The sequence below is a fragment of the Dermacentor andersoni genome, chromosome 7 (genome assembly GCF_023375885.2).
Source record: "Dermacentor andersoni chromosome 7, qqDerAnde1_hic_scaffold, whole genome shotgun sequence".
Classification (NCBI taxonomy): domain Eukaryota; kingdom Metazoa; phylum Arthropoda; class Arachnida; order Ixodida; family Ixodidae; genus Dermacentor; species Dermacentor andersoni.
Window position 1 is genome coordinate 70,311,836 of NC_092820.1, and position 20,911 is coordinate 70,332,746.

Consider the following 20,911-nt stretch of genomic DNA (forward strand, 5'->3'; position numbering starts at 1 on the left):
CGAATTTGCTTCTGCTGTCTGGCATCTATCTCAAGATTACCTAGTCGCATCATTGGAATCTGTTCAATACCGAGCCGCCCGCTTCATCACTTCGCATTATTCACGGTACACTAGTGTCACTTCTTTGAAGCAAACAATAGGTCTGCCAACACTGAAGTCTCGCCGCATCATATCACGTCTTTGCTTGATGCACTCTTTTTTTCACAATCCACGCTCAAGGCACCACCTTCTTAAACCGCCATTACGAACTTCATCTCGCATAAGTCACAGCTCTGCCATAGCACGTTTACCCGGCCGCTCATCTGCCATGACCACTTCCTTCTTTCCTGATGCAATCGTTTATTGGAATGCGCTCCCTGACAACTTCGTTACCTGTACTGACCGCAAAAAATTTCGTGAATACCTAACAAATCACTTCGAATAACTTTCTGTTCCCAGTGTACATCGTTCGTGAACCCACCACAAACAAATCGGAATAGTCTACCCTTGTCAACCCTTCCACCTAGTCTTTTTCTTTTATTTCTTTTATTGCGAATGTATTGCCGTGTTAGTTCTTTTAATTCAAATTTTTTCTTTGATTGTTTCAAGTCGTACAAAATCAGCAATGTGTGTTTTTTTTTCGTTGTTTTGCCGAGAAACCACTCTTACACGTGTTTGTATTGCCCCCCCTTGTGTAATGCCTTCGGGCCTTCAAGGTGATAATAAATGAAATAAATGAAATGAAATATGATAGAGCTGACGAAAGGGTATCAAGCAAAGAGACTGGCAACGGCAGAGAACCAGGCTGTTTGCTAAATTTATGGCGTGTGCATGCATGGGTGGCGTCAGCTGCTGCGGGAGAGAAATAATTGGAGATCAATGAGATAGGCATTCCTCTTGCGGCGGACATAACTTAGGTTTGTGATAATAATCAGGACGATAAGGACGAAACATAGAGTCGGTGCAGCATCACCTGTGCTGAATCATCATCTGTCAAATTACTCAAGTTGTGACTGGTCATACTTACGGTGCGTCTTTATTCCCGGCCCAGGCTTGCGCGCCGTTCTCTAAGAACCGTCCACTTCAACATAAGTTCCGAACACTGGGCAGGTTCACGCACGGTAGTGGCGGCGGTTTGCACAAGGTTAAAAAAGAAAACAATGGCAGAAGCGGTTTTCGTTGTTGCGAGTATCACCTCCGCGTGCGTGTCTACAGCTGTTGTTCTCGTATTCGTGCACCGGCAATGGATCGCATCCCGGCCTCACCGCTTCCTCGTCGTGCGATCACAAGTGGTGCCACGAGGCCGTGCAAGCTTTTCATATTCGCCGTTTAGAGTCTGCCTCCGCGCTCCCGTTTATACGCTGTGGGTGAAGCGCCAGATGGGCGACAACATGAGCTTGTCAATGCGCGGAAAGTATATACTTTGCGCGCGTCACAAGACCTTATATATATATATATATATATATATATATATATATATATATATATATATATATATATATATATATATATATATATATATATATATCGACAGTGCTGACAACGCTTACTCTGCGAGCATCGTGTTTCCGGACTTGCCACTGATATACCGAAGCGGCGACTAGGGGTGTGTCGCATAAACCTGCGAAGTTCTTTCCCCATCAAAAAAAAAAAAAAAAAATGAAGCAGCGGTGGGAAAAAAAATGCAATTCTGCCAACTTGGTCTCTCTCTGGCACTCTCGGTGGTCTACGTGATCAACGTTGGTGAAACTGCTGCTTCCCCTGACAGCCTCGGTGTCGTGTAAGTTATTTTGCAGCTCGTATTTTACCTGTGGAGCGTACTGAATAACATATTTTTTCACAGCGGTCAAGCGGTTTACATTGGCAGAGTTGCGTAGTGACCAACAAACAGCGTGAAGAAAGGCATGGACTTGGAAACGGAGTAACCTTAACAAGCGCCGCGCAACGTTCACCTATTTTCCACGCCCTTCGCCTTCTTTACACGGCCGCGCAAACGCAGCTTTTTTTTTTCTTTTTCACAGCTTCCGCCGGCTGCACGTTTAAACACCGCTGCAACCTGTGCAATTCCCATACTCCGTTTGAGACATCACGTCCAACAATGTGGAAGTTAGGCAAGAAGTTCGGTGCCGAAACTGTATCACTCCGCGCGTTCCGTCCATGCTTCGGTTTGCGCCAAGAGCGTTCGCACGCGCCAGCATCAACGTGAGGCTCCCCGCGACTGGCTGCATGTAAGGAACCCGAAAAGAACAACAACAAAAACCAAAAGAATGTAAAACAAGGCATCAGCAGCCGCGTACCACAGTGTGCTTGTTCGTAAGGATTGAAACTTGTTTCATTCAATACTGAGCCTATAAAAAGAAGTCGCAGTTCCGCCTGAAAGGCGAAGCGCCAATCACGATAGTAAATTAGTATATGGTTGGGCGAAGTAAATATAGTAATTTTATCAGCCGTATAATGTTGCGAAAATACGCTTACTTACAACAAAATTCTCAACGACAGTAGTTCTAAGCGGGACTGAATGAGGACGTAGAAATAGTCACACACAGACAGTGCTGTCTTTGTGTGTCTGCTTCATTCTACGCCCGTGTTCAGTGGCGCTTACGCATTGTATCATGGATCCAAACCAACTAGCCCGCCAACGTGCTTTAACTAAATTAACAAGCAGTGTGTCGGCGCGCGCAGGTAAACATGAACACATCTCGCTCGATGAGCGCGGAAACTCGCTGCCAAAATTCTGGAGCGAGGAATCGCGGCTGCAGCAAGCGAAATGACCTTCCTGCATCTCTCGCTTCATCTCGAACGAAACGTCGAAAGCACAGCGCATACGAATCTTCCAGCACTAGACGCACTCTGCAATCCTCGCAGATTGCTTTGAAGACGAGGCCCGCGCGGGCGCGCAGTTTGGCCACGTCGCACATGGCTTTCAATACCAGCGCCTCCTCTATTTTTTTCTATGCCAGCCAGATGCGGCCGACCCGACCGTGCACCACGCTCACGTATCGCCTTTTCCTGCTCTCCCCCGTCGGCTAGCTTCCGCGCCTGCTTTACGGTCGTGGGGGCGAGTACCATCTGGGTGGCGCCTCACAGAGGAATTTCGAGGAACACTGACACACTCGTAATAACCTGACACCTGACAGACGCATCTACGGAGCATATACCACTTCTCATCGGGACCTGTGGCGGCGCTCGTTCAGACGCCCGCGTTACGCAAGCAGGCGTAGGTAAATTAGTCGTACCATCTGGGTAGCGTCGCATCGCGGCAAGTCACGCGACATGCGTTATACAACATGACGTCTTAAATTATTCTTTCGTTGTCAAGTGTGTCGTCCCCTAGCGAACGCTGGCGCTCTGAAAGCTGGTGCATTAATTTCTTTTATCGTTTTACTTGCTTTGGTGTGCCGGCGACTCTTGTCGGCCGATACCAATTGTAGTTCTAGCCAGGTGATCTGCTATCTTTAACATTGTTTTCTAAATGTAGCACGTAATTTTTTCCACAGAAGTCATCTATATATCTGCAACATGAAGATACGAAACAAAATATCGATATCGTGTCATTTTACGGGTTCTTCTTGTTAGTGGAATATCGATCGTGGATAATGATCAAAGAAAGCAATATCATAGTGAAATACACAAGGTTTATTTACTGCGCGGTGCGAAGGGATGCAGGTGACCAATGTACTTCTAGGCAATTCTAAGGGCACATAAATATATATATATCAAAGACATACATGCAACAGAAAAATTATAAAATATTCTAAAGGAACTGATTAAAAGAGCGAAGTCCCGAGTGGAATAAGCGTCTGTTAAGATGTGCTTCGGGGAGCAGGTTTAAAATTCTTAGTCAGAGACCCTTCCGAGGGCAGCAAGGGACGAATGGCAACGCTCACCGCACACCAACATACATTCAAACATCCAAAAGACAAGTGCACGGAAACAGGGCATGGGGGCAAGCAAGATCAAGTGCCCCTACACAGCGTGCAGAGCGACTACCTCCGCGCAATCACAGTTTGGTTGATGTTGGGCCGCTCGGCGAACTGTAAGAGCGGAGGCGGTAGGCCAGCTCTCGAAGACTCAGGTAGGTCAGCTGGTTGGCGGGAGCGGACGACGTGTCGATCACAGGTCCCCTCTTGCGTTGACGCCCGACCGGGTCCCTCCGACAGCGGGCGGCCTCCCGAACGTGGACGTCCCGCCCAAGCCAACGCGTCCCCTCTCTTCGTGGCTCCTCTTCTCAGCTCCGTCTCCATGCAGACTCTTCGCCTTCTCTAGGCTGCCTGAGCCTCGCGTTTCTTGCCGATTCGCTGAGCGCTTTTTGGCACTTGCTCATTCGTAGTTTTATTCCTGTTTCATTATTTTGCTACGCCACGTGCGCACGTGCAGAGAGGTGTCGTCCTTGTAGACGATGCAGGCGTTGCAGTGCACGTGCTTCCAAGTTGTCGACGTCACTTCGTCGTCGTCGTCCGGGCGTCTCTTGGAATTTCACCATATCGCGTTTCCTTTAAAAGCTGCACCAGCCCAGGCGAACCAATCGACTTTCGGAGAAAAGGAACCAAGGCAGTTATTGGACGTTAATATGAACAACAGTGTTAGGAAAAATATATTGCCTATGTACGGAGACTGAATCGGGAGCCCGGGAAGTCTTTACCAACGTAATCTCCGTGACTTGTCTGGCGTTAATCGTCAACGTGCCAGCAGGCGAAATGAAGTAGAAACTGATAGTTTCATCGAATGTTCTTTCCTGTTCAGGTAGTAATCGACTTCACCATTCACTATTAAAAATTATCGAATAGCCGTTTCCGTTCCAATGTAACGCATAAAAGCCCTTTTGAAGACTCTCAGGTGAGGGGTCGATGCAAGTGCTGGACGTTTATTCCGAATGAGTTGGCTCCTAGAGAGTTGTGGCTTTTAATTGTTCAGAGGCGCACCGGTTCCTGAAAGAATTAACGCACGTTTGCTAATCGGTTCTGCCGAGCAAGTTCCCAACGCTTATCCATATAAACGCCCAGTTTTGGGGCAACCTGTAAATCTGCTAATTTGATTGAAACATCACTTACAGCGCATACAAGGACAAGGGACCAAAAAAACGACAAAGTCAAGCGCTTTTTAGTTCTTTTGGTTCCTTGTCCTCGTATGGGCTCTAAGTGATGTTTGAAACAATGGCATACCAATCTAGCCCGTACCCAAAACTTGATTGAAGCAAAGAACACATTTGTCGACAGTATCACCATGTCTGTAACCCATTAAATCTGGGTGCCCAATGGGGTGCCACGCTTAACTTCCTGAACGATTCGAGCAGATCTACAAATATCCTCACGTGTATGTGAGGCATGCCGTTTCTTTAATTGCTTCATTATTGTCCAAGCGAGAGATGCATGAAGGTAAATTCGCTTGCTGCTGCCACAATTGCTCACTCTAGAATTTTGACAGCCAGTGTCCGCGCTCACCGAGCGAGATATGTCATTGTTTACCTGTGCGCGCTGACACCATGCTGGTTAATTTAATTAAAACACGTTGACGGGCTAGTTGGTTTGAATACATGATATAATATATAAGCGCGACTGAATAAGGACATAAAAAGAAGCAGACATACAAAGACAGCGCTGTCTCCGTGTCTGTTTCTTTCTACGTACTTGTTGAGTCACTCTTGCATATTTTATCATTGTTAATTTAGTTAGTCAGCGAATGCTTACAACTTTGCACGGCCAATAGAACTACTACCTTACTTCGTACAGCCATCTACTAATTTGCTATCGCAATGGATGCTTCGCCTTTTGGGCGGAATCGGGAATTTTTACTTTCGTTATTAATGTTCGTGCAAGCCGCCCCTGGTGTCTCTTGAGCGCGCCACCCTATAGGCGTCGACGCCGAGCGACGCAAGGTGACATAACGCCAGAAAACACCGGGAAAACGTTAAATGTGGGACGGCCTTAACGCATTTCTCAGCGTTCGCAAGTACCGGCATTTTGTGAATTTCGGACGCCATAGGCAGGCTTCGCGGCAGCAGCTCTAAACGGCACCGAGTGCTTAAGGAAGCGCAAAAAAGAATCCCACCGCCATACACGCCTCACACATAACTCGTTGGGACGGTGGCAATGCGTTGTGCTGTTCCATCGACTCAATTCCAAACGCACTGCCATGGCTAGTCATCGGTAGATGGATCGCGCAGCATTTTTAGTCCAATGTTTACTTCACGGAGAACCGAAAATAATTTCATTTGTTTCAACACGACACATAAAGGCAGGATATTATGCGAAAGAGGCTCTTGAAATCAAATGTTTCTCCCAACTCATGACTTCAGCCTGCCTGGTGTTATATGCCTCGCCTTGTCCAGCGGTGGCCTTTCTCTAGCTGTCATCTTTGTCGCCATCGTAACCGTCAATTACTTCAGTTTCCGAGTAGCTCAGACTATCGTGTGCCTGTGAATTTCCAAACCTAATCACGTCACCTATATCTCTATCGTCTTCGAGTGCTCTCGCCTTCTCTCGCCACTCATAGTGTATTTCTGGTGGACCACCGGCTTTCTTCCGCATGCATTACATGGCCCGCTCAACTCCATTTCTTCCCCTTCAAGCGGCGGAGACACAACATTGTCATATTACAGCGAAGCTGTTTATGGCTAGCGTTCCGTGTGTTTTTTCGTGTTCGTCAACAAATCTCCTTCAGCAAAAACTGTCATCAACAGCAATGGCTCGAGCGTCATCGTCTTATTCGACAGCTTGTTCTGTTGTCACTCATCATTCCAGTGTAGAATTATATGTCCTCGTAATATGGAGGCCGCCTTAATATATTTTCCTTTTATTTATGGGGGTATGATTCATTCATTGTCTTAAGTGACGGCAAATTTTTCTTTGGGTAGGCATAGAAATGTTCAGGCATCTAATAATAGAGGTGGCACGGTCACGTTAAAGTGTACCTATCACCACGATGATCCCCGATCAGGACCATAAATATGCTCGTACCTTTGTTTAAAATTCTGTGTCACCTCTGTGTCGTGTGCTAAACAGCTTCACTGGTCATACTGCTTCACAGAGTGAGATGGCTCATGAATTGGTGATGTTTTTTTACTCTTGGGTAATACATAGCCCGTAGGGCACAGTAATAGCAGCCAGCATATGCTCGATCGCGTCCCCATTTATCGAATTCAAAATGATTTCCCTCGCACAATTCAGGATTTCAAAAGTCCCGCAAGCATTCCTGGATAATCTTTGAGTGACGCTATTCGTGTGTACCCGACGTGACGGTGTTCACGCGAACCACGACTCACCCGTCGAATGCTGAATTTCACGCATGGTGGTGATGGTATAAACTTTATTTAGTGAAGGCCAAAAATGAAGAAAAGGAAATACGATGCCGCCGTTCGGTGGGTGGCCTCCAGATCATGCCTGGCGACGAGTTCCGCTGCCCAGATCGTTAGCCGTAGCTGGACATCCGGCTCCGTGCTGTACAAAGCAGCGTCCCACAGCTGCGGACTAGATACATGCTAAGAGGCAGGGAGAGAGTGTTTCGGGCATGAATAGAGAATATGAACAAAGTCTGCTCGTGGGTGTCTGCAGAGCATGTATTCGGGTGAGAAGGCATGCACCAGGGTGAATAAGGGCAAGTCGGGGAGGAGAAAGTGTGGGCCTGTAAAAGGCACCACGTGCTCTGTTGGAGCTTAGAAAGGGATTTGTGAGGGCGTGGGAGGGATAGGCGAGAGTTGCGGTAACGAAGGGTGATGTGCACCCACGATCATCGACGCCGGAGCTAGGCGGAAGAGAAGACGGGCATTTGCTTCTCCTGGCCCTGTTTCGGCAAACGCACGTGCCGCTGCTCTGAAAGTGCGTCGCTTCCAGCGTCTTTGACGTCACACTATTTTACTCTCAGCAATGACGTATTCAAGGTGGCGATCGCCACGAGTACGGCGAAGGTAGCCAAGTTTAACTGATATAAAGAATGAAGCTTTCAGCGCACCACAAGACGAGGAGTAGACACGAAACACACGAGCGCTGTCTCGTTTTGTTTTCCGCTAAAAGCTTCATTCACCTCATACCACCATGACCAAACTGCCACGTCATTTATAAACTTTAATATCGAAATAAAATATCTTTTAGCCATCTGCTGTCTGTCATACTTCGTGAAAGCATTTCTCGCATATATGCATGCAAAGCTTATGCTATAGTCAATGTAGCGTCTAAATTTAGTGTCTATGCACTCTTTTAATGCAAACTAAAATATCGCCAGCGCACGCTTGCTTTCTAATGAACACCGCTGATGATATCAAATATAAACTCTTGCGCACGTCGGATTAGGGCCAATGCTGTAAGTACACAACTTTAACTTGATGTTTGACTATGTGCTCCGGCCAGGGAGTTGCATCGTAACAATTCGTCCATGCAACATCTGCAGTGACGTTAGTGGGACACTGCACTCCCTGCACTGCAGAGCGAATTGAGCTGCGCGCGTTGGTGCGTCCATTAACCTGCTCCATCATTTTGTCTCCATGGTAACCGGCGCGTCACTCGTCCCTCTGTGAGGCGCACTTATAAAAAAACAGGCTTTGCTGAAACTACGCGAGACAGCTAAAAGAAATTCAATCACGGGTTTTACGCGTCAGAACCACGATCTGATTATGAGGCGCGCCGTAGTGGGGGAATCCGGAAATTTCGGCCACCTCGGTTTCCTTACCATGCACCTAAACCTAAGTACACGGGTGTTTTCGCCTTTCGCCCCCATAAAAATGCGGTCGCCATGGCCGGGATTCAATCCCGCGGCCTCGTGCTTGCCAACCCAAAACGATAGCTACTAAGCAACTGCGAGGCATGTAGTGAGGTATTCTGGTGATCTTGCATAATCAAGACGCGCTCTTTAATTTATCGCGCTCCACGGCAAATGCACACGGTACACACTGCCTACTACAGTAGACGCCAGGTGGGTCTATAGTAGAGAATTGGTGAATATGTCGACAACACATGTTCACTGTACAAAATCAAAGTGGAAAGAGTGTGCAACCTCACAAACTCTGCGCGGAATTTCTGCAGTATTTTTATGTTCTTTTACAATTTAAATCCTAATTTCAAGAGCATTATATCGCCATGTGATGTCTGCCGAGGTGGCAGTGTAGTGTACACAATCAAAATCACACTGCAACAGAGTTGCTGTTAGATCGCCACTGAAATGTTTTCAAGTATTAGCGCAGCACCGGAACGCTTGCGCCCTTAAACTTGATTTTCAGCGAAGCACGGAGACACGTGCAAAACTTTCCTTCTGTTTATTGACGCGTTTCCTTTCATACTTAGCTGACATGCGCAAATAATAAGCGCCAAAAAGAGCTGAAATACTGTCTGTGGTATCCATTTTACTTTTACTTTTCGTTTCATCTTTTTATTCACACTATGTGTATTGGCTATTGTGATCCGGATGTTCAGGATCAGAAGTACTCCGATTGAGATCGATCTGTTTTCTTCACTGTGGCATGAAAGCCGGATGAGCCCTTATCTTTCAAATTTTAGAAACGCACTTTCAGTCGGTTCCTCCGACGAGAAGCGGAGCTGCCCTTCGACTAATAGTTCCATTTCAACATAGGTTGCCGGAAATAATGCATTGAAGGCCGAGTAATGGCTCACTCACGTTTTGCCGTTTGTGGCGGACCGCATCTATCCGTGCACTCTCCGCAATTTCTCAAGTCTGCGTATGCGCCTGCACTAATATCGGTGAGCCTGGCTTCTTCAGCTATTATGTCCCAAGGTTCTACTGACGTACTACGTTCAGGAGAACATGCGTGGACATGTTTCATTTATAAAGGGAGTATAGGCGGGAGGAAAGGACAGGAATATATATATATATATATATATATATATATTCCTGTCCTTTCCTATATATCCTATACCCTTATATCCTATATATATATATATATATATAAATATATATATATACATATATATATAAATATATATATATATATATATATATATATATATATATATATATATATATATATATATATATATATATATATATATATATATATATATATATATATATATATATTTTGCTTGCTTGCTTTATAAGTTTGCTTGATAACATAGCACATATTGAGCACATATTGACGTTTTGTTGTCACGTGGCGATTGGTTTTTGACACTTCATTTCGGTGCGTTTTTATGCTTTGTATTTTAGATGATATGTTTGGAATCGCCATCGGTCTATACACGTGTCAGCTATCCTTTGAACGATTCGGATGCATTTTGTTCGCCCATTTTATTCGTTTTTCATGTAAGCGTATCTTCATTTGGTTGATGGGCACATGTATATTAACTGTACTGACACCATGCAATGTATTCTGATGAAGGCCGGACCCCCGCCGAAACGTCAACAAACCGCTTCATACGCGCGTCTGCTTCACTTTGGATATATATATATATATATATATATATATATATATATATATATATATATATATATATATATATATATGTTACCCTTATATCACCCTTTACGAACACCACTTTCTCGTAAACGTTTTTTGTCGGACAGACATAACGTCCGAGTCGAATGGATGCCCAATATGAAATAAGGCAACGCAAAGTTCAGGTTGTTGTCGACTTAGGCTGTTCTACTTCCTCGTTACAGTGCCCACATATGTCCGTATTAAGATGCCCACGTGCTGGCGTCTGCCTTTCTAACGAATAAACTCTTGGCAACCAAGAGTGTGGGATGACGCAAAAAGCGGGAGAGGACGAGACCCCCCATTATCTTTGTCTCATGTTTACTTAGCTTGCCAAACGTGAACCACTTGACGCTGCAGCGTGCGTTGTTGGTGCACCAAGACTGTCATTTCGCTTGTTTCAGAATAAGCCGGTGATCAAATCCAGCGCTGTGTGGATCTAGCCAAATTCGATCTGGACAGGCAACCGACAACGAGCGACGATGGCGGAATGGTGGTTCTTCACGAAAGAACGACGTCCGCTAGTCGACCTGCTGTGCATGCTGTACGGCCTGAGTTCGTGGCTCGCCATCACTGGTCTGTGGATGGAGCTGCCGCTCCTCGTACACGCTCTGCCGGAGGGATGGGCGCTCTCCGCCTCTCTCAGCCTTGCCATCCAGCTCGGTAACGTCGGTCCGCTTTTATACGGAGTCAGTCGGCTCGTCTGGCCGCGCATCTGGACGGGTCCGCGAGGCCTCAGCGCGGCCAACCACGCGCAGCTCTGCATCGGGCTAGCCGCCTGCGTAGTGCTGGTCTGTGCCTGGAAGGTGACCGCCTCAATACTGGGCCGAGAGACCAGCTTGGTGCTCCTTGTCGCTGCGTTCGCGCTTTCCATCGTGGATTGTACCTCATCCGTGGTGTACTTACCCTTTGTGGGCCGCTTCCGGGAGGTGTACATGACCTCGTACTTGGTGGGCGAGGGGCTGGGAGGCGTCGTACCCAGCTTGGTGGCATTGGCTCAGGGACTCGATGAACCGGAATGTGTCAACGAAACCAGGTCGTCCACAATTAAAGTTGCAATGAACTCTTCTGAGGTGGAAGATCGTGTGGTTGCGGTGCTCCGAGTGGGGGCCACCAACTTCGACCCGGAGGTGTTCTTTGGTGTGCTGCTGCTGTTGGTAGTGCTCAGTTATGCGGCCTTTGTTCTACTCGATAACTGCAAATCATTCCAAACGGAATGGGTAAGTGTGCCTTTTGTGATAGCTAGAACGAATAAAGATAATGTTCCTTCACACCCATTGTTCGAAGCACCGAACGAGTGTTCAAATGGTAGAATGATCTGACCCAGCAGTGACGTCCATGCTTTATCGCGCGTCACGCAAAGCTAGATGTCACACTCGCCCTAAGAATTTCGGACAATCGTAACCGTAGCTCGTGCAAGAAATTCCAATAGACGCTATCTTTGCCCAAGGGCATTCGCGCATTGCCTGTGCATTGCTAAAGTGACAAAGTAGAGACCCTTAACTTTAATGAACAAAACTATTACAAATGCCAAGCTGGTCAGGTCACCAGGCGACCTTGCATCCCAGCACCATTCACACCTGGTAATCTGATAATATATCTATTACTCTAACGTTCACTCTTACCAGTAGGTCTAGTAACAGCTCAACAACTTTTGCAGCGAGGTGTCACAGACTAGACTGAATTTGTTATTAAAATTCCATATGTGCATCTGTAAGACACATTAAGTGCAGCTACAAACAGCACACTTCGCATATACATATGCTACAAATTTTATGCCTTCACTATACTTGCGGATACTTGTCCGGTAAAGTGTACGCCTAATGCATCTCTAGTCTTGTTTGCTACGTGTGTTGCTTTATTTTATTTCACTCTAGAGATCACAACAGGGTGCCTACATACGCGCGTGCGCCTACCTAGGCCGCTTAGAGCCCGCCCACCATTGTGCTTCTACGTGCGGCAGTTAACGGCGTGTTTTTACAGCGAAGCTGTTAACGGTGAATGTAAGGGTTAATGTTAAGGGCTAATAAGGTCCGTTTGTCGACACGAGCCATTCTCCTCTGGCGTCCGCGTCAGACGTCACCTGCGCTTGTGCCGTCGAGTACGCGCCGTAATTGACGTGGCCCTATTAGAATAAAACGTCATTATTTGGGCCGATCCCGATGATAGTGCAGTACTGAGCCGACCTGCGGCTGAGGTGAAGCAGGCATTAAGCGCTCCTCATACTGCGCCGAATTAGAAGATAGTGCAATGCTGGGCCAACCCACGGTGGAGGTGAACTTCGCCCTTAAAGGGCCCACATACATAGCTTCGCTTGTCATCATTCTTCACTGATTGGAAGTGCACTGAGTTTTCTTTATTATCATTATTTCTTTGCACTCTCGTTCTATGCTTCTGCGCCGAAATAATGCAACACGTAAGAGCTCTGGCATATCTTTTTGAGATTCCCCAATAAAAGCATGGCCACCTGCAAGCGTGGTCACGTGCTTGCTTTCTCTCCGGCGGGCCAATTTAGCAATTGAATTCGTTTTGGCGCCCACGCGGAGAGCAGGAAGGCCCCTGAACAATAGGTATTGCGCTTCTGATCGTGGTGCCTTCGAGATTCTCACCAAATATTTAACACTGCAATATCTATGTAAACCTAATGGTTCGGCAGCGTTATATAAACGCAAATTAGTGCTATAGAGCGCCCCACTCAACGCAGTGTAGTCCAAAACGGTTTTCACGCGAGTGCTAGGCAAAAATGCCAAAACCTTAGTGGGGTATACACTAGAGAAAACTAGTTTGAACTGTAAATGTGGATTACCATCGCACATATAAAAAAGGCCAGCCTTGCAACAACCGACGCTCTCTATCGGCAAGGAAAGACGTAATAAGTGACAGCTAGGTGGCGACACTTTCAAGTTCGCTGATCCACTAGTCGTAACGTCACATATAGTCAGGGCGACTGCTCAGCCCTAGGCAATTTTATATCTAACAATGGACTACAATCTCAAGGAGCCGAAGGCTCAGCTTGGTATTTTTCAAGAACGTCTTACTACGTCTGAACAGGACAAATTGAAAGCAATAACAAAAAAAATAACATGTCATGCTGACATATCGTCCTAGAGGTTCCCGCGCGAAATTGAGGCAATGAAAGTTAGGTGTTCATATGATTTTTCTAGTACTTAACACCGCACCACCAAATTACCCAAAGTGAAGTTCCGAAAACTAATTAGTCTAAATTGATTCAGCATTTTTCTTTTGCATTCCTTCAACCTGTGGTTTTAGTATGTGACATGCTCTTTTATTTTCTTATACTTGACTGAACCCCAAATAGCCTTCGGCTAGGCATTTCGCTGCGTCAACACAATGCATTTTCTAAAGCGTTTATAGACCTTGTTTTCATGTGAGGCACCATATTGCACACGCAGTGGTGCCATCTAGGGTAGGTGGCATGCAGGATTTGGCGAGTGCTTTGTGTCGCATGCGGCACAAAGCACTCGGCAGTTTCTGGTTGTTTTCGCGCCACCTGTTCAGCCTAGTATGACGTGCTGCACGCTACACGGGAAACAGTTCTGTGAAACGTACTGAAACGCATGTCGTCAGGATGGCCGGTGTTTTCGCGGCGTTGAGGCGGACAGAGCTCTCAGCGCGATGTGGGCGCGGGTCTTTGAGCTCGCAATCAGCCTCGGATATGAATTTTGTATTTTAGAAAATTCGTTTAGCTAATGTGACCTTACTGCGGGATTTGCCCTGTAGATATAACCTGTGATTTAGCAGCAATGAATAGTTAAAAAGCATATGATGAACGTAGCAGTGTGGGTGCCGTTCTGTTGGGAACAGCGGTTCAAATTGTTGCCTCTAGATACATTGCGCGACAACGTCTTTTGTTGGACGACGTTTGCACCCACCAATGCACCGACCCACCTTTGTCGAATAATAACCGCACACAACAGTCGCACCTTCCATATAGTAGAGCCACCGGTGCGGACGGCGCAATCATCCGAAGCAGTCGTAGATGGTTTATAAACATGATTGTTATATATAGCGCATGGCTGGATTAGGTAGCATGACTGTGCTTGGGTTTATGCAGTGGTCTTTATTTTCGTTTCTTTTTTTGCGAAAGAAGACGACGAAAACCTTTCTTTTTTTATCGGTCTTGTTCGTGCCGGTTCTCCAGGACGCATTCACCCGGTTAACGGAAATTGTGGGCTCACAAGTACTCATCGCTTACTTTAAAGCAATCCCATTTGAATATTAGTGCTTTAAATGGTAAAAAAGATAATACCGAAGCGCAAACATCTACGTATCATGCTGTGTGATCGCTGTGTTTAGCAATGCCATCGGCCTCACAGATGAGGCTAGCACGTAGAAATTGCATAGTAATGTTGTATCTATACTAGAATAGAAATGCTTGAGAACTGTTGCCGGTGCTTTATGCAAATATTTTATAGTGATTGGCGCTTCTATCTTTCGGGGTTGCATTACGTTATCCGTACAGGAACGTTCTTAATTTTTATTTTCTTAAGAAATACGTCAGGTGCCAAATGAAAGACATGTGGTACAGTTCAATTATCCTTGAAGACAATTCGCTACGAAACGTCGGCAAGGAAACAAGCAATCCCGCAACTATGTTTTGTTGCTGCGTTAAATTATCAGGTAGTGAGCATATTTTCCAATTAACGCTCGCATTTCACAGACGCCATTCCTGTTCGTCGAGTAAAAGCAGATAAAGCCTGGAAAGTACAACAGATACACACACCGCGGCTCATGATGCGCGTCACATGTGTTTGCACAGCCGAAATAAATTTCCGCATACTGTAGTTACCGCTGCACCGAAAGGCTACACAGTGGTTCTTCGATCACCTCGTGTGAACAGACATCACGCAACTTTTCCGGAGAACGAGGTAAAAGATCGCCAAGCTGCGCCGTGCCGGCTCGCCCAAGCTAGACAGAAGGAAAGGCTCGTCGCACGCCCTTTCTTTCTTGCCCGATAAGAAGGTCTATAGTGAATTAAAATTCAATCGCTCAATCAATCTATCCTTAAACCCATGAAAGGTGAGTGACTCGCTTTGTTTCGTGGAACGCAATCTCTGCGTTGGCTTCCCCTGCAGCAGCAAGACTTTGGGCGCGATGTGATGCGCCACCATCAGCTATTTCCTGCTGCTCCAGAAGCCGTGCCACTGGATGCTGTACCTGTTGCTGAAGAAAAGGAGGAGGTTCTGTGCAAGCAATGCACGGAAGCGCCGCTTACCCAGCACGACGCCGAAGTATCCTTCAAGCACCGCAACTCGAAGCAGGGCTACTACATTACGCTCTTAGCGATACAGACATGGGCCAGTCTGCTCACGTTTGGGTTCCTGCCCGCAATACAGGTACGTTAGGTGGGCTCATAGAAACTTAGTGTCCGTAAACCTACATTCTCTACAGCTGCTGTATGTGCCTTCTAGATGACACCTGTTCTATCTCGCTCAACAACGTAGACGTATCTCATGTACATATATAGGCCATGTTTACATAAATGCGACCGTATACATAGCGTAGTGCATTTCTTAGCGCGTCACGCTGATGTGCGACGCCGATTACATGCAGCGCAGTGAGACAACTTACCTCGCCTCACTTACCCTCTACTGGCGCTTCAATACGATTCCCCATTCTAGCACATTACGGCCGCATACATAGATATTCGACGCGCTAAAAATGCGATGCAATTCCCCAATTGTCACGTTCATATAAAAAAAACGTAAGCCTTTACTCACTGAAATATAGCAACGTAGCCAGTGGAACACATCGGTGGTAGCTTTGAAATAAATTCACAGCTGTGCAGGAAGTTGGAAATGTTCCTTTCTCGGACTCATAAATATATGCTAATCTTTTACAAATAGCTTGGTTGTCAGTAAAGTTCGAAGCGCCTTACATTTGGGCTTTATGTGCAAATTTTGTTCTGTATATTATAGTGAATTTTTACTTTCACTTTTACTTCCAAATTGCCGCGTGACTGGCCACTCGAGACACTTCGCGTGTATTCGCGGGCTTCTTTCACGCTCAGAAAAACACTTTTATGTAGCCCGCATTGATTAACAGAAAGCTGTATCGGGAGTTCTTCATGTTGCTCTGCAATTTTCTCATTGACACTTTTTATCCAATTATAATATTTGAGAGTTGATTAATTAATTGGGATAAACTATGCAGTTAGGTAGAATGAAAAAAAAAAATAACCCGAGTATCTGCAAGCGACGGCAAACAACATTACCTTGGTTCTATCGAGCTACGTAGCATTAGGATATTTTTAAATCCTGGGTAAAGCTAGCTGGGACACCCTGTACATTATGAATAACTAAAATGCACTAACGCGTCTAGAATGAACTTTTTTTCCAGTTATTTGCTTAAATATTTATAACTTTACGTACTGTTACGACTTAACAGAAGATTTTCATTTGCGCATACAAAATTTTGAGAGCGAGCAAGCATAATAAAAACATTTAAAACAATGAATAACACTTGAGGTTCTACCTCAGTGGCGCCTCAAGTGCTTACGTGTAGGAGTCGACGTCCCCACGTGGTTTTGGGCCAAGCAGATCACTTACTTTTGTTATTAGGTCCTCAGTTTTCAATCTCTTCTAAATGAAACTCAAATGTGGATTGTTAAACTATACTGTGCTTCTTTTAGTGCAATTTTCTTCGTTAGGTGCATTGTTTAAGACCGAGGGTGAGACCTCGCCGAACGCTTGCCTGCTGTTATGCATGGGCACAACGTGCCCTAAACGAAACAGCGGCAACTTGTCGCCCCATATCTGAAAGTATTTTTACAACGCAGTCTTCACCGATATGAAATTTCGAATTCATATACATCAAGGAGTGAGAACCGCAAACATGCGCATGGGGGGGGGGGGGGGGGGAACTAGCAAGAGATGGCTAGAATGCCACTATAGTAAGGGTAGGGAAAACTCTTCAAGAAAACACTAATTGTTACACTCAATTTATCCTGGTTTATAACAATAACTTGCACATTAGCTCACCTGCCACCACTCCATTATGCAAAAGGTGCTCACAAACTTCACCTTTTTTAGCTATATCTCTGTTCACCTTTACGATAGTCCAACCATGCCACCCATTCATTCGGAAGTCTCCATCTCCACGAAATGAACCCCGCGAGTTGGAGATTTAACGTTTAAGTAAACTAAGGTCTAACGGACAGGCACTGAGAGTGTACGTGCGCGAGAACGTTTGAATGTAATGCAAGTAGCCACATAAAAAAATTAAAGGCCTTAGGTGGTAATCGGTCTCAAAAAGTTCATTGCATCAAAATATTATATAGAGAACAAGAAGAAAGGAAAGTGGCTACTTTGTGCCATAGCTAGTATTTTCTTTTTTTTTTTTTTGCTACAGCATAATATCTATAGGACCTGTGTTAATTTTCTTAATACTTTTTCTTATATCCTATATAATGAGCCTGACTTTCGTTGCATGAACGGTCATAAACTCATACCAATGCACCTTCAGCGGTATTAATTTCATTCCGTCCCGGGGCCAATTTCACTTCGTAGGTGTATTTCTGTCTGTAAGCTGTGAATCGCTCCAATCAATGTTATTCAATGGTTTGTCAGCCCTGGGAAATCCCAACTCTGGTTATTTTTCGAGACCAACGAATTTCAACAGGGCGATGACGCTGTCCTCCAAAATTCTTTGTTTATCATTGTAGCTGAGTAGATGGGTCGTTACGTTTATACGCAGAAAAAGATGGGCTCTCAGCGCGCGTTTTAAATGGAAATTTAAATTTGAAATCACTGCCTTTAGGCCCCTCCAACAGACAGCGACAGCCGTTTTGACATGCGTTGCGTGACGTCAGAAACTGTGGCGGTACCGCTGCATCGAATGCTTCGAAAAAGTCAGAAGCCACATCTGACGTCATGCTCCACACGTACGCTCTGTCACCCAACAAGGCCGGCGCTGTTAAATTGTGCCGTAAGTTTCTTTTTCGCTCGCACGATAAAAGCAGCATAAACCAGAGAGCGCCCAGAGCGAACCGCCGAAGCGGACGTGCAAAAACAAAATAACGCAGGACGACTATTACATATTTCCGGCCCCTACATTCACTTGCGGTGCTTGCAATAGAGAAAATCATAGCCCTCAAGATTGGCTCTCGCTTGCTCTAGCTAGTGATGCCAGTCATTGTGTCGCCAGTTCGTGCTGGCAGACAGCTTTACCGCTGAACTGCGATAATAAAAAATTGCAATACAATATTCCTACCGAATGGAATGGGCTCAACTTTCGAAAAGTTGCTACGGGACACGCACCGTTTAGGATGCTATGCATAATTTAAATTTGAAGATTGCATGTCGTGGCCCCTTAGTAAATATTTCTACTAGGCGTCGATGCGTTCAGGCGGGGAAACACGGTGGCCCGCCGCGTTCGACCAGGCTCTAAGCTTATCCTCTTTCACAGCACGTGCACACGATACCTTTTCGGTGCTTTGAAAGGATTCTGACTTTGACGCTTTCAGTCCTAATAAATCGAATGGTAGCTTCGCACCATTGTTTTCTCGATCAAGCGCGTAAAGCAAGTATCGGTTCCTCTCGCATTGAGCAGATTTACAATCGCAACGACCGGTCATCAGTAGGGTAAAACTGACCGAAAAGTATTTAGTTCAATTAATTTTAAAGATTTTCATACGTACTACCGACTCGTGCACGCTGGTGTATGTTTGTTTAACAGACCACCATGTGCAAGCGTGCGTCATCGCCTGCTAGCCGACGATGGTGACTGAAGAGGGGGTGCTTATAGGGTACTCGTTTTGCGTGAACGGCTCTTCGTTGAAAAGGCCATCCGTGGGCATCTAAACATACAGCAATAACCGGCACGTATTTAGCACATAGTTAAGGACCCTGCAAAGAGCGATGGAGCGAAACATTTTTTGCGTAAAGTTAGCAGACAGGAAGGGAGCGGTGCAGATCACAAAGCAAACGGGGTTATCCAATATCCTAGTTGACATTAGGAGATAACAAAGGAGCTGGGCAGGCCATGAAATGCGTAAGGAAGATATCCGGTGGACCGTTTGAGCTACAGAATGGGTGCCAGGAGAAGGGAAGCGCAGTCGAGGATGGCAGGAAATTAGGTGGGGTGATGAAATTAGGAAATTTTCCTGAGCAAGATGGAATCGACTATCGCAAGACAGAGGTAATTGGAGATAGCTGGGAGAGGCCTTCGTCCTGCAGTGCACATAAAATTAGGCTGTTGATGTTGGTCATCTATAGATAATATTCAATGTGTATTTTTTTTATTTTTTATATTTCAATGTTCTTGGAGTGTTCAGGCAGCAAAGCCAAACTACGGTAGACACTCGAAGGGGATGGTGCGCTAAAATTAAAACACACCGGGAGCATTTCTTTCATTTCTTTTATTGCGATGGCAGTTATATGAACACTTCAAGTCAACTTTCGCTATCGTCGTCGGGTCGGCGAACGTATAGGCAGGACCCCAGGCTTTCGGACATAATTGTGTACATGTATCCTACATACTCATTCATGCCATATATACGCGTTATATTGATAAAATATTCGCTCATTAGGGTTGGTGAGGCCAGAACTTACGTACTTGACTAATTATTCCTCAGAAATGTGGGGATGGTAGCCAACGAACGTATAACATTCACCACGCATGCCTTTCAAACTAAATCTTCATAAACTAATAAATAATAAATGTGCAAAGCAATATCAGTGATGTCACCTGAAAGTGGTTAAATGTTACTGGCACGGCACTTTAGGGGTAGCGTAGTAGCTAGAGCCTGTATCATGTCATTGTAGTCCATACACGGCGCGTTCAATATTTCATAGGGCCCCTCCCCACGTTTGGGCATATTAAGCAGGCATGCATGCAATGCGGCCTCGCGATCGCGTTTGAAGAGTGTTACCCCGCTGCGCACAGCGAAAACACTTGAAACTTCAAACCAAACACCGCGTGGCCTTCCCCGGGGAGCCGCGTCCCCACCCGGAAGGTCGAGGTGAGACGCACAATCGCGTCTACGGTAATGCGCATTTCTGACGAGTCACTCATCGCGACACGTGACCTCGACAATTACTCAAGACTCCAGCAGTTTTTTTCTTTGATGCGTTGCTCCACTACACGATTAAAAGTTTAGAAAAATAATAGCACCTACAAACGGAATGTCCGCGAGTCTTTGCTTCATTTCGCGGGGTAGCAAGAGGGACGCAGTGTACTTCCGTTTCGTCTGCTTCTTCCCACATCGTGAAGGAGCGCGCGGAGAAAAGAAAACTACGAGTATGCGCCATTTTCTACCTGGCTTCAGCACGCCACGATCTGCTCGCGTGTTCCGCGGTGTTCGTGAGGCACTGAACCGCTAGGCACGTGTTCTTCTGCGCAGCGAGCAAAATAATGCGCTGCGCGGAAAGCAGACAGACGCAACAGCTACCGCGCGAGACCTTTACCGGAAGTGCGTGATTCTACGGCACCGGTATGGGTAGAATGCAGGGAAGGAATTTCACTTGCGGACGCTGGACGCCGACAAGTGGA

General features: G+C 45.9%; 1 protein-coding gene across 7 annotated transcripts in view; it reads left to right on the forward strand.

Moving 5' to 3' along the window:
* Window positions 1-20,911, forward strand: part of LOC126534326 (solute carrier family 52, riboflavin transporter, member 3-A-like) — a 54,322-nt gene that overhangs the window by 12,396 nt on the left and 21,015 nt on the right. For 6 of the 7 annotated variants that reach the window (XR_008613286.2, XM_072289215.1, XM_050181603.2 and 3 more), the window contains 2 exons: window positions 10,804-11,619; window positions 15,496-15,756. Coding sequence is in view for 6 of the 7 variants with exons in the window: in XM_072289215.1 (XP_072145316.1) it covers window positions 10,882-11,619; window positions 15,496-15,756 (999 nt within the window). In the remaining variant the exon portion in view is untranslated. The remainder of the gene's footprint in view (window positions 1-10,803; window positions 11,620-15,495; window positions 15,757-20,911) is intronic. The other variant, XM_055072810.2, reaches the window with a different exon arrangement.